This window comes from Canis aureus, chromosome 29 (assembly GCF_053574225.1).
Source record: "Canis aureus isolate CA01 chromosome 29, VMU_Caureus_v.1.0, whole genome shotgun sequence".
In the NCBI taxonomy this organism is placed as follows: domain Eukaryota; kingdom Metazoa; phylum Chordata; class Mammalia; order Carnivora; family Canidae; genus Canis; species Canis aureus.
Window position 1 is genome coordinate 13,997,202 of NC_135639.1, and position 13,919 is coordinate 14,011,120.

Below are 13,919 nucleotides of genomic sequence, written 5' to 3' on the forward strand. Positions count from 1 at the left end.
CTATTATCTCACAGCTAGGAGGGGAAAGGAATGAAAATATATATTGCATTTTTTAAATTGTAAGGACCAGACCTAAAAATCCTTGTGAAATTGAGCATTTATTTGATAGATACATAAATCTGGCAGCTAGAAAGAAGACCTATTCAGAAAAGCTGAGGAGTCACCATTGTTGAGACCACCTGTCATTTCACAGGAGCCTAGAGCCTTGTAGAAGAAAGTCAGCCCTACGGTTCTGTCTTCATTTTTTTTTTTTAAGCTGTATTTATGGAGGAGGATTGGTTTTATGTATCTCAGAAAGTCTACAAATCTGCTCACGGCCATTTGCTGAGTAATGTCTTCAGCAGAGAACGACAAGCAAGTTCATGAATTACGGCTGGCTTTGACGTTTCTTATCAAGACTGTTTTTTATTTTAAGAACATCTGCTTTGATTAAAGCCATTAAATCCAGGAGCAAATAAAAATGTGTCTGACTTTCACATGTCTGGCATTTTATAACAAGAACCCCGATGAAACCTATGTCTTAATTCTCACACCCCTTAGGCCAGTGATGCATATTAACCCCTAAAGCCAGTGATGAGTAAAAAGCTAGTTTCTCCTCCACTATCTGGTTTGGGGTTCTAAAAAAATCCTGTGGCAGGAGACTTGTTGTTTGAGTCAGACTTTTACTTATTTATATCCTCTACTTTGCTGCAAAGATATTTGCCTTTATTTATAGACCTCTCTTTGCTGCAAAAATTATTTTAAAAGTGATTTGGTTGAAGAATGTGTTGGGAGGTGAGTCCTGGGTTGAGTGAACCTAGAAACACCCTTACCAAATTATTTTTAGATTCGCACAAACTAGAAAAAAAGTTGCATAGTAAATACGCAAGACACAAGTGACGTGAAATTATCTGAAATTAAGAGCAAAGGAGATCGACAGTTATTTTCTGTTGGTTTACTAGAAAGCCTCAGGGTCTCTTTCTCCTCAGTTTGACCATCATTCTGTGGCTGATGGCATTCTTGAAATGTTCAGTGTTTTTCTAATTCTGTGATGTGAAATCACCAGATCTCTCTGTGTTACTACATTTCAGAGGGACATAGTGCTTGACATGGAAGATGCTGTGAGTGTCTATTTAATGTTGCTGGAAGAGTGGAGTAAGTATTTTTTAAAACTCCCAGGTCCCTCAGCAACACATCCTGATGGACTATCTTGCTCTCATCTCTATTTTCAGCCAGTCTCCTCTCCCTGCCTCCTTTTCCATCAGCTTCCTTTCTGGCTCCCAAGCCTGCACTCTAAAGCTCTCTATCCTTGTTGGGCACTTAGCTTTGCCTTGCTTGTCTGTTCCGATGTGCTTAGGCCTTCTGTGTCCTGAACTGGAATATCATATAGGTGGGTATATTCACGGGGCAGATGTCATTGCATTGGCTTTAACTGTCCAAGCTAGTGACAGTTGGTATTTCTTGCTGTGGATTATGGCCTATGTGTAAGTGGTCCGTAGCCAGGATATGCAGCAGGTGCCTTGTACTTATAGACATAACATATATATACTTTTTTTTTCTGTTGTCTGTTACCTCAGATCTGTCAAATATCAATAGATCAATGGATAATATTCCATTGACCCCATTGTGTTTATTCCTAATTACCTACCTATTGAATGAGAGCTCTCTAGCTCAGTTGAGATTATTAGCACACTAGAAATCACCCATACCCCTCAGGGCCTGAAGTATTTTTTTTCCATATCCCATATTCTTTTCTCCACGAATTTGTAAGCACCACTTGAACATCCTAAAAACTTAAATAATAGAAAAAATTTGTCCCTACAGGCTCTGTGTATTCTGTTCCTGTGCGGGATTGATACACCTTAACTGGTGCGTTATCTTTGATTTGGGATATACAGAGCTCTAGATGTGGGCGTGCATGATTAGCATGTATCTATAAAATGTTACTCCTCCATGCCTCTATGCAAATCAGTATTAAATCATTGCATGGTACAGCTGCATTTTCCCTTCTGATAGAGAAAGTCCATGAGGTTCAATTGCCTCTAGGCCTGGCTGAGTGAGTGATCAGCAAGGGACCGGGTTGGGGAGGTACAGGGGGCACCAAGAAAATCCTTGGTTCTTGTCCTCGAGTATCCTGGAGTCCTCTGAGGGCCTGAGGCATGTGTTCCATGTGTGGCCCAACACATGCTCTTTTGCAAGTCAATGGGACGTGCTCTGAGAAGAGTTGAGTGATGGGATAATTAGAACCAAGCAGACAGCGGGGTGGATGGTTTGTCTGTGGATAATAGCTTGTTTGCTAATTGCCAACACCAGATTTACTGGGCAATTAGACATTTGGTGTCTTCCAAGACCTTCTGTGCAAATGTGGACACATGGCCTCGGGCCTCGCAGGTAGCAGGTGGAGAGAAGGTGGCTCCCAGTGCTTAATGGCATCTCTCTGCAGGCTGCCCAAGGGGCCATGGGCAGGGCAGATATCTCGCCGACAGGTGGGAAGGACCATCTGGCTGGACTCCCTAGCAGAGAAGCAGGATTCCCTCTGCTTTATGGAAGGGGGTAGGTACCCTTGGCTGAGAGATTAGCAAAGAAGGTGGACTTGAGTCGGCTGGGCCAGGAGCTGGGCTTATGTCTCTGTTCCCTTTTCAAGAGCACTGAGCCATGAATGCTCCTAGGAACGAGAAGTTGCTTTCCCTCTAAGATGAGCAAGTTGAGTTTTTTTAATTAAAAAACTTTTTATTGTGATTAAGTATATAAAACATAAAATTTGCGCTTTTAACCATTTTTAAGTGTACAAGTCAGGAGCATTATTGCATTCTCAGTGTTGTGCAACCATCATCACTACTGTTTCCAGACCCTTGTCATCACTCAGAATAGAAACTCGGTGCTCCACATTCCTTCCTTCTCTCTCCCAGCCCCTGGAAACTTCTGGTCTACTTACTGTCTCTATGACCTTGCCTATTCTAAATATTTCATATATGTGGAATTGTACAATATTTGTCCTTTTGTGTCCAGTTTATTTTACTTAGCATAACGTTTTCTACATTCATCTATATCATAGCATGGATGGGGACTTCTTTCCGGTTCACAGCTGAGTAATACTCCATTGTATAGACATGCCACATTTTGTTTACTCAACTTTTGATGGATACTTGGCTTTTGTCTACCTTTTGATTATTATAAATAATATTGCTTCATTCTTTTGGGTAGATACCTGGGAGTAGAATTGCTAGGTCTTATGGTAATTCTATATGTGATTTTTTGAGGAACCACTAAACTGTTTTCCATAGCACCTGTACCATTTTACACTCCCACCAGATATCTATAAGGGTTCCAGGGTCTCCATTATACTTGCCAACATTATTTTCTTTCTTTTTTTTAATTTATTTATTCATAGACACACAGAGAGAGAGGCAGAGACAGAGGCAGAAGGAGAAGCAGGCTCCATGCAGGGAGCCCGATGTGGGACTCAATACTGGGTCTCCAGGATCACACCCCAGGCTGCAGGCGGCGCCAAACCGCTACGCCACCGGGGCTGCCCCTCTTTTTGTTTTTTTTAATAGCAGCCATCCTAGTGGGTATAAAGCAGTATCTCATTGTGGTTTTGATTTGCATTTCTCTAATAGCTAATGATGTTAAACATCTTTTCACATGCTTATTGGCCATTTGTGTATCTTTTTTGGAGAAATATCTGGTGAAGTCCTTTGCCCAGCAAGTTGGTTTCGGGCCTTTGTACATTTTCTCCCAGGGGTTGGAACTGGAGCCTTCTCAGGAAAAGAGACCAGATGCCTGCAGAGAATGGAGGTGGCTGTGCAGATTTGAAGGCTCACATTCACCCTTTCATGATTCATTTCATTCCCTCAGCCCATTTGGCACCCACTGTAATGATGCTATTTGAGTTCTCACCAAGCAGGAAAAAACAAAAACCAGTAAGTGTGTGGGATTAACCAAAGTGATTTGGCAACAGAGGGAGATGGAAGGATTCCTGCACTCCCCTAGAAGCAGACAGGACTTTCTCAGACACCTTACACCCTCTGGGCTTCCTGGACCACAAGTATGTTTTAGCAGATTACCCATCCTTCCTACCAGGTTATTAGGCTGTGTACTACATGGAGCAGTATTTGCAGAGCATCCCCAATGGCACCTGGGATTTGCAGGTGCCCAGGGCTGCTCATCGTCTCTACAATGGGAGCCCGCAGTCCTTGTTCTGCTGCTCTGCTGGCCCTGCCGGTCCTGGGGTGGTAGGCAGCAAGACCACTGTGGAGCTTCCAGCAGGGACAGTGTGACTTCTCCTTGGGTGCTCATTCCTCGGGGGGAGCCACCGGGCTCTGGCAGGGTGTCACGACAAATGTCAGTCCCTGCATAATTATAAGAGTAGTAAGGCAATCAACAAAGTGATGCTGGTGCTGCTCTGCTGTTGGCTCTTCTCTGGTTTGACCTCATGTCTGTTGTAGGGCCCCATGTGCGAGGTCTAGGAATGCTGATCTACCTGACTTTCTGCTGCGGTTTTTCTTATTAAATGTCAAAAGCCTTCAGGATCACTAAGAGAGATGAGTTCCCCCCATTGTGATGTAGCCTCCTGCTAGGGGGAGGGAGGAGGTGATGTGTCCACTAAACAAGGAAGTTCTTTCTGGAAGCTGCACTCCTGTCCTGTATCCCTGTAATAGGGCTTGTTGATCTGTGGGGCAGGGTGGGGAACCTGAGAGCCGTGGGTACTCTTCCCAAAACATGCACACAGACAATGCACACCATGCACCATCATGCTGCCCAGGTTAAGAACGATGAGGGGATCAAGCAGTATCTCTGCTAAGTGGGAGTTGGTGGGACATAGTGAGAGGCCTGCTGGTCACGAGGAGAGAAGGAATGTCTCATTTCGTGGTTCTAAATACCCAGTACAAGGAGCCAGAACAGAACCCAGAACAGGCCCGGGTTCAGGCTTTCAGGGGCCACAGTGCCTGCAGCGGTGAAGCCTTGCTGCTTCTTTCTGCCCCTGGCTCAGCCCACACCACTTCTAAGGACAACCTTTGTCTTTCTTTTCAGAAACAGCCCCCACGTCTGCATATTCATCTCCAGCCCGGAGTCTGGGGGACACAGGAATAACACCACTGTCCCCTTCCCATATTGTGGTAAGAAATGTATATACATGTATGGGGGTGTGTGCTGACTATCTTTGCTTTCTAGATCTGCTGTCATGAGACAGGCTGCTCGGCAGCCCCTCACATTGGTGGGTGGGGAGTACACTGTGCCGGGATTAGCCATGGGAGCCCACCAAGCCCATTTGCTACCCTGGGCCTAAAAAGGCTTTTTGTGGTGTGGCTGGTGCTTCTGGAGCTGCTGGCCTGGGTGCATAGAAGTCAGGATGGAAGCACCCTTTAGAGATTGAGGGCACAGAGACACTGGGGCGTCCTTTTGGGAGAGGAAAGCCACATCTGGCCGGTGCATCAGTGAAATGCAGCGACTTTTCGACTATAGCTAACTGCCCTGTCTGCAGGCCTGTGGCTGGGCTTGCTTCTGCGACAGCCAGCCTGGGAGAGAAAACCTGGATGAGGAAGGGGCTGGAGACTGGGCATTTGCTCCCACCCTACCCTTCCACTGAAAAGATGGATTCTGTGGGGCAGCTGTCCAAGGGACTTACATGTAGCTGACCAGAGAAGAGGGCAGAGGGAGCCTCACTCCAGGGAGGGGTGGCTTTGCAGGAGCCCTACTAGGTAGAGGCACCAGCTTGTCTTGGTTTTCCTGGGTTTACCTTACTCGGGGCCTTGGTACTCCCTCAGTCCTGGGGAAACTGGAAGCCCGGCCCCCGAAGGCCAAGTCCTCACACTGAGGGTTTCCAGACTGCACTCTGAGGGTTCTGGGTCACCTTGGACTGTGCAGGGACTGTGCAGGGTTCTGGGTCACCTTGGACTGTGCAGGGATGGAGGACAGTGTGAGAAGGGGGCAGATGGGTGGGGCTCTCACCCTCTGCTTGAAGCAGTACACTTCAAACCCAAACTTTATTGGTTTATAATGCAAAGTTCTGTGGATATTAAAAAAAAAAGTCTACACTGCATTATTAAAAAAAAAAAAAAGGTTTGGAAACCTGGAATGGCCTGACCATCAACTGGCTTGATGTTGAGAAAAGGCTCTGGACCCTGAGGGGACACGACTTGCCAGGATCACATGGCCAGGGTCCCTGGCAAAGCCCTATTCCCACACACGACATGGCTGAGCAGATGGAGTACTCACTTGGGATGTGGCAAGGCCACAGCTGGCAAATCATTCTGGGCAGTTCTGGAGGTCTGCATGGGAATTCGGGGAAGGCAGGGAACGATTGTGTCACTCAAGGAACCACTGGCCTTCCAGACTGGATGGACTTTCCATAATTAGTCATGTTCATAAGCAGTCGATGAAGGGAGTGGTAGACAAGCTGTAGGCAAGTGCCTCCCCCCTTCAACGTGGTCCTCCACTCAGGGAGCACCTCAGTGTCTCCTTGAGCCACTTGGGTGGAGAACCGAGGCTGGCCTGCCCTCTCCACAGGGCTCACCGTGTGGCACACTTGAGCCAGAATTCTGTCTATAGTGGGTGCACAGCTGGCCAGAGTAGAACACCAGGCTCAGCGGCCCCCACCCACCCCCATACCTTGCTCTGTACACCTGCAGAATGACGCTGACACGAACGTCTCGGAGCAACAGACGTTTCTGGTGGTGGTGGCCATTGACTTTGGAACCACGTCCAGTGGCTATGCCTACAGCTTCACCAAGGAGCCAGAATGTATCCACGTGATGAGGTGAGTGCTGTGGGCAGGGAGGGTCGTGTGCAGGCGCCGGTCACCATACCTGTGCACCATACCTGTGCAGGCGCCGGTCACCATACCTGTGCAGATTTGGAGGAGGACCCTGGGGGAGGGGCGGGGCATTAGTTTGAGAAGCAGGTGAATGGCACTTAGTGGGTGGGTCCTGGATTCTGGCTCAGCTCAGCCCAAACCCGCGGTGCCACTTTGGGGTAAACCACTCTCATCTCTGGGCTCCAGGTTCCTGGTCTGTGTAACATCATTGGTTTAATTCTGACTCAGTGGGTCTGGGGAAGGCCTGGACAGTGTGTTTGAAACCTGGCCCGGGTTATTCCAACATGCAGTCTGGGCAAGAGGTGCTGACTTAAAGGATATCTGTGATGCAGGAGGTCCAGGCGTCAGCTCAGCCACATACTGTGTGATCTTATGCAATTGCTGGACCTTCTAAACCTCAGTTTCCTCATCTGTGAAATGGAGGTATTGACGGTATCTGTCTCACAGGGTGTGTGTGCACATGAAATGAGATTTCCTGTCAAGGACTTAGTACAGAGTTGAATATAAGTGGAGAAGGTGCTAGTTCTTACATGATAGTAACCAGAAAGCAGATTGGGGTGAATTTCAGCCAAGTAAACCTAAAGGGTCAGCCTGAAGTTGCCCTGGGTCTCTTGGGACACTTTCTGTGCTCAGGACACCGTTCCCCTTCTCCACCTGGCCCTGCCATACACACAGAAGCCTAGAACGCCCTCTCGTCCTCTGCATCCCCACGTGATGGACTATCTGTGAGGACTCTGGTCTACCCTGGCACCCATGCAGGCTCCTCCAGTCGGGTGCATGGTCCTCCTGCAGTGTTGTGACCCCTCAAAGCTTCAGGAGCCAGGAGTTTATCACTCTCATTTTCCAAATCCAAGGATGGCTCCAGAGATACACGGTGATTGGCTTTGGAACTCCTTTAGTTGACAATTGTGGAATTTAATTATGGCTCCCAGAGTAAGATCTTACGCATTTTTAGAGTGTGCTGCTTAAAACAGAAGTCATAATAGAAGTGGCCTCCACCCCAATCTTGGTTTAGATGTCCTAAGAGGCTCCAGAGACCCATGGGTGTCATATCATTAGGAAATAACCAAAAGCTTGTTCTTGTGGGGAACCCTGGTGACAGCATAGCCCTCTTGTCCAGTTGCCACCAGGTTTCTGCCTCCAGGTAGCTAGACACCTGCCGTGAGGTCTGCTCTGCTGTCCCCAGGGACGGAAACCCCGAAGAGAGAAGAACATGGTATTAAAAGCTAGAATAAGCATTAATAAGCTTCTACACAGTTGTTTTAAGAAATATTATTTCAAAGGGATAGACTTACAGGAAAATTGGGGGGGGGGGCAGAAAGAGCTAAATAACATTAAAATTGCTTGGGAGGGATCCACGCAGTATCTGCAGTGTTTAGGCCTCTAGAGACATCGTCTCCATTCTTGTAGAGATTCTAGAGGGAGGTTGTATGTGAATTTTATTTCAATCAGAACATGTTAACCTTGATCCAGACTGACAGAATTGTGGTTGAGAAAGTTTCATTTTCTCGTATTTTAATAGGAATGAAGGAATAAAAATTGGAAGGGAGAAAACTCAGGAGGTTCTTTGCGTGAACCTAGTGAAAACGTCAGTTCTAATAGTAGCAGAAAGTCCATTTGTGACAGGTCATGTGTGGAGCACCAGGTGCCCAGAGTCTGCCTGGGAGGTGATCATCCCTGGGTCTCAGTGCAGTCGTCATGGAGACTTCGACTCCCTGGGTAGAAGCCTGCATCTTGGTGGAGCTTGACCAGGGAACCTGCCAGGGACGATTCCAGACCCATCTGCATGGCAAATCTAGGCTGGCTCTCCACCTGGACTGTGATGGTCCCACTAATGCTTAACAATGTCATGTGGGGAGCAGGTGTGAGCTCAGCCAGGCACCCTGCAGGCCGGGGAGAGAGGTGTGTTTCCCTTCGTGTACTGTGTCACCACCAGAGGCTTCTCATAGGTTGTGTGGCCAGTGGCAGGATGGGAGCCAGCTGCAAAGTCAGACCTGGTAGAGAAGAGAGCATCCTGGCTGCCTTGGCAGCCGTGGCTTCTCTGCCATGGTCCTGGAGAAGGAGGGGAAAGCACTGAGTCACCTGCCTTCTCTACTCCCCTTCCTATTCTTCTTTCTTCCTAATAGAAGGAAGGAAGCTTCTCTGGGGCTCCACCTAGCCCCCGCCCCACTCCCTCACCCTGCCATCAGCTCCAGGATGTAATCCCATCACCTCTGTCTGCCTGTATTCACCTCTCTACTCACCTCTCTCCTCTTCTGGCACCTGCCTCTTCAGGACACAGCCTTACGGGACACAGTCCCTTCCCACCCCACTGCCCCCATCAGGGCTCTCCTGCCATCTTGTCACTCTCACCCCAGTGTGAGGCACCAAGTCTGCTTCCTCCTGGATCTCTCCTGTGAATGCCAGGCTTCCATCTTCAACCCCCTCCGGGGAGTTCAATGCTAGCAGGTTAACCTGGAGTTCCCCACGTTCCCTGTCACCTCCCTGGGTAGGGCTCCAGGTTTCTGTGAAGGGTGCTTTCTCCTCTGAGCTCCCAAGTTGGGACCTCTGGGTGCCTCGGCTCCTGCTCACCACCATGGCCCTTTGGCTCGGTGCTCCCTCGGGACAGCTCATCCTCCTCCATGCCTTCCCTCTATCCTGGTCGGAACCCCTTCACCTCTGCTCCCAGACAAGGCCTCAGCCTTCTCCTCAGCCTCCCAGCTTCCTGTCTAGTTCAGGACAGCTCTGATTCTGCTGTGCTCCGGCCCTACAAACTTCAGTGGCTCCCCCCATTACTGACTAATTCCCTCCGCCCCGGGGTTTTCTGCAGCCTGGTTCCAAACACCTTCCCGATCTTATTTCTCACATTCCTTCTCTACCTCACACAATCACTCAGCATCCCCGCACATGCCCCGGGTTCACCCACCTCTGAGCAGCCCGCAGTGCCTTTCCCTCCTTCAAGATCCTGACAGCTCTGTCGGTCCTTCGAGTCTCTCCGGAGCCCTGCATTCCTCCCCCTGCCCCACCATCTGGTACCTCTGCCTTCTCTGACCCCTGAGTGCATTTCCTGGACCCCTCATTCCCGTGTGATAAGGCAAGTATGTTTATGTATACCCTACCTTGTTTTAGAGACCACATAAGCCAGCTGTACATTTGCTTTGAGGGCTTGCAAATTAAAAAACCAGACCCCCATCTCCCTGCAAAAAGATATAACCTACTGGGTTGTGAGTTATCTGAAGGCAGACACATAAATATTTCATCTCTGTGTCACCAGCCCCTGCACCCAGTAGATGCTCCGTAAACGCTGAGTGGAAGGTTGAAGTAGACCTTGTCACCGAGCAAGAACCTGGTGCTTGCTCCTTTCATTTTTTTAACATTTTATTTATTTATTTGAGAGAGAGAGAGAGAGAGAGAGAGAGAGAATGAGCAGAGGGAGAGGAGAAGCAGACTCCCCACTGAGCAGGGAGCCCGATGTAGGACTCGATCCCAGGACCCTGGGATCATGACCCGAGTCAAAGGCAGACCCTTAACCGACTGAGCCACCCAGGCACCTGCCCTTTCCTTCTTTCTGGCTGAAGTCGTGTCTCTGATCACTACTCAACCAGTGGAACCAGAGTGCGCCGGTAGTGGCTACTGTGAGCACCCACACCTATAAGAACTGTGCACACAGGAGGTGCTGGGATCGGTGCTGCCTGAACTGGGATGATGAAGGAAGAGCTCATAACCTCTGCCTTTCCTTGGTGTCAGGCGATGGGAAGGGGGAGACCCTGGGGTGTCCAACCAGAAGACCCCGACCACCATCTTGTTGACCCCGGAGAGGAAGTTCCACAGCTTCGGGTACGCCGCCAGGGACTTTTACCATGACCTGGATCCCAACGAGGCCAAGCAGTGGCTGTACCTGGAGAAGTTCAAGATGAAGCTGCATACCACCGGGGTAAGCCAGCCCTTCCTTCCCTGGGCCCAAGTCCTCCAGCCCTGGCAGGGGAGAGGTCTTCCCAACCCAGGGAACCCTCGGGTTTCTCCCAAGCAAAAATTAACATCCATTTGCTGTAATTTTAGGAATGACCTGGAGCACACAACACTTTGGTGGAATTCACAGCACACTCTGATACACACGTGGGCAGAGAGATACTCAGAATATTTAATACTGTGTTTGCCTTGGAAACTGCTCAGAGTGGACACTGGCTGGAGTGCAGGCAGAGGGGGCTGGGGGCTCCCTGCCACACCAGGAGCTCCCTCTTCAGTTGCTGGGTTGCTGGGAGATCTGGGGATTCTGAGGGCAGGCCTCCGGGGCCAGGGGCATTTGGGGGACCCAGGACAGTGGCTATTAAAAATAAGTTTAGAAGTAAACCTTCTGTGAGGGGCAGCGGGTAGCTCAGGAAATCCGGTGCCTGGTGATTGGAGGCTCAACTCCCAAAGCAGCCCTGCTCCCAGTGTGCCAGTACCCTAAGCCGTCTTCATCAGTTGGGCCCCGCTCCCAAGCTTCAGGGGGAAAGTTTGGACCATAGGATAGGATTTTTTTTTTCAGTTTGAGCATTGCATCCCACACATTTTCCTTCGCTCTCAGTACTACTTAGAAATTCAGGATGGAGATGGTGTTTAAGACCACGCATCCTGGGACCAGATGCCCTAGATTTAAATCCTGTCTCTGACACCTGCAAGATACTTAATCCAAGTGACTTAACCTTTCTGGTTCTTGTGTAAAAGAGGGACACTGACAGTGCCTTCTTCACGGGGATGGTATAGGATTAAAGGAATCAAAATACATAAAGCTCTTAGAGCCGCGCGGGTACTTAGTAAATTCTAGCCAATTGCTCGCTCCTGTTATTATTGCTTTCATTTCTGCTGTGAAGTGCTTGCAGATGACAAAACACATGTTAATGGGAACCCAGCAGCCAGCGCCCTGCCTCCAGGGCTCTGTGCTCCTCAGCCCGGCTCTCTCTCCGTAAAGCAGACAACAGGCTTCTGCCTGAAATGCAGCCTTCCTGTTTCACCTGATGATGTTCAATGTCAGAGGGGTCTCATGCAGGTGGGAGCATAGGACATTTCTTCCGTTTTGAGTTTTTTTTTTTCAATTCTGACCCTGTGGCTTCCCGATGCTTCGCCACCTTTCTGAGCCTAGGAGTTGCCTCCCAAAATCTGAGATGTCTTTGTTGAGCACCAGGGGTGGGGTGTCTGGTTGGGAAGAGTGAGCTTATGCCAATGGGTCAGGACAGCTGATGGACTCCCCGAAGCTGGTTAGTAGCTTTGTGCCCCTTCAGACTCTCAAGGCAAAGCCTCATTATCCAGCCTAGATCAATCTGGAGGCTGATTTTTTCCCCCTCTGGTAATCATGAGCCTGTGCATCTGGGCTGCCTTGGGGGCTTCCTCCTGATGCTAGCTCCCACTCTCTGCCCGTGCCTGCCCTGTGAGCACCTGTCATTTTTTTTTCATAACCCCAGTCCAGCCAGCATCTCACAGAGCATCCTCCACCCAAGGACCAGACTGCTTTAGCTTCTGGCAGAGGAAGGGAGGCAGTGATGCTGTGCTCTCAAGAGGATTAAGCACAAGCCTTAAAATAGGAGCTCTTCTATTTTGGTGACTTGGTTGGCAGCTCATCGGGGAATGAAAGCTTCATGTCTGTTTAGCATCGTGCACATCAGTGAGTTGGCATGATGACTTGGGCCTCTGCTAGGGTCTCCCAAGGGTGACTGTGTGTGTGTCCGAGTGTGGAAATAGTGTGTACATTGCATCAGCAGTGGTGCCTGCTGCCTTCCTCTCTTCCTGGCCTCTGTCGCCTCCCTGAAGCCTCTGCTCCGTGAGGATCCAGGAGAGAGCGAACGAGAGGGAGGGAAGGAGGGAGAAGTGGAGATAGGGGCTGAAGGGAACAGTCAGGGCCCCCTACACAGTAGGGAGACAATGCTGCCCAGGTCCATTTGGGGGGACACACTCTCCTCATCTAGCACATACCAGGAAAGAGGAATATGGCTCACCAGGTTCCCCAGATCTCAAGTAGCAGTTCCTGAAGCCACAAGGCGCGTCTCCCCTTGCTCGTCTCACTGTTCCTCCTGCTCCCCCACCAGGACCTCACCATGGATACAGACCTAACAGCTGCAAATGGCAAGAAAGTCAAGGCGCTTGAAATCTTCGCTTACGCCCTGCAGTACTTCAAGGAGCAGGCGCTGAAGGTAGGTCACGTGCCAGGGCCCTATGGTAGAGGGAGGTGCACCTGCCAGCGAGGGGAGCAGGTGCAGCCTCAGAAAGCAGCACGCAACCTCATGCACTGCTGGTGGGAATGGAAAATGGGACAGCTGCCTGTCAGTTCCTCAAAAGTAGAAACCCAAAGCTGCCAGCGATTCCACTCCTTGGTATGTACCTGAGGGAAATGAAAACACCTATTCACACACAAATGTGTACATGAGTGTTTATGGCAGCAGTATTTGTAGTAACTAAAAAGCGGAACCCACACGAGCATCCATCAGTGGATGAGTGGGTCACTAAGTGGGTCTATCCGTACGATGGGATATTAGCCACAGAAAGGAACGGAGCCCTGACGCATGCCACCATGGGGATGAACCCTGAGAAATTGCGCTGAGGGAAGGAAGCCAGACAATAACTGTATGATTCCCTTTGTAAGAAACGTCCAGAGTAGGTGAATCCCCAGAGCCAGGAGGTGCCCTGGGGCTGGGGGAGGGGACGGGACTGGCCGCTCATAAGTATGGAGTTTCTCTTTGGGGTGATGGAATTAGAGAGTGTGATGGTTGCATAACCTTGGGAATATACTAAAACTCACTGAATTATACACTTTAAAAAGAGTTTTATGGTGTGTGAGTTATATCTCAGTAAGAAAACAAAACAAAAAGAAAGAACACACATGTGGTGGCTGTGGGATCTCGGGGCGAGGTGCTTAATTTCTCCAATACCCACGTTCCTAACCTGAAGAGTGGGGCAGGTCGTGTACCCTGTGGGCTGTTTGATATTAAATCGGGCATGAAATACCTCCCTCGGGGCTGGGTGCAGTAAACTCTTGGCAAACGGGTAGGGAGGACTGTCCCTCCTCCCAGTCCCCCCCCAGGCCCCAAGGGAGAAGCTGTTGCCTGAGGGAGCCCCTGGGATGGCTGTTGCAGAGTTTGCACAGTGATGACCCTGGATGTGCAGGAATTGG

General features: G+C 49.6%; 1 protein-coding gene across 4 annotated transcripts in view; it reads left to right on the forward strand.

Moving 5' to 3' along the window:
• HSPA12A (heat shock protein family A (Hsp70) member 12A) overlaps positions 1-13,919 on the forward strand; it is a 160,797-nt gene that overhangs the window by 121,894 nt on the left and 24,984 nt on the right. For all 4 annotated transcript variants that reach the window (XM_077877488.1, XM_077877489.1, XM_077877491.1 and 1 more), the window contains 4 exons: positions 5,014-5,099; positions 6,612-6,739; positions 10,523-10,709; positions 12,838-12,942. In XM_077877488.1, coding sequence (XP_077733614.1) covers positions 5,014-5,099; positions 6,612-6,739; positions 10,523-10,709; positions 12,838-12,942 — 506 coding nt within the window. The remainder of the gene's footprint in view (positions 1-5,013; positions 5,100-6,611; positions 6,740-10,522; positions 10,710-12,837; positions 12,943-13,919) is intronic.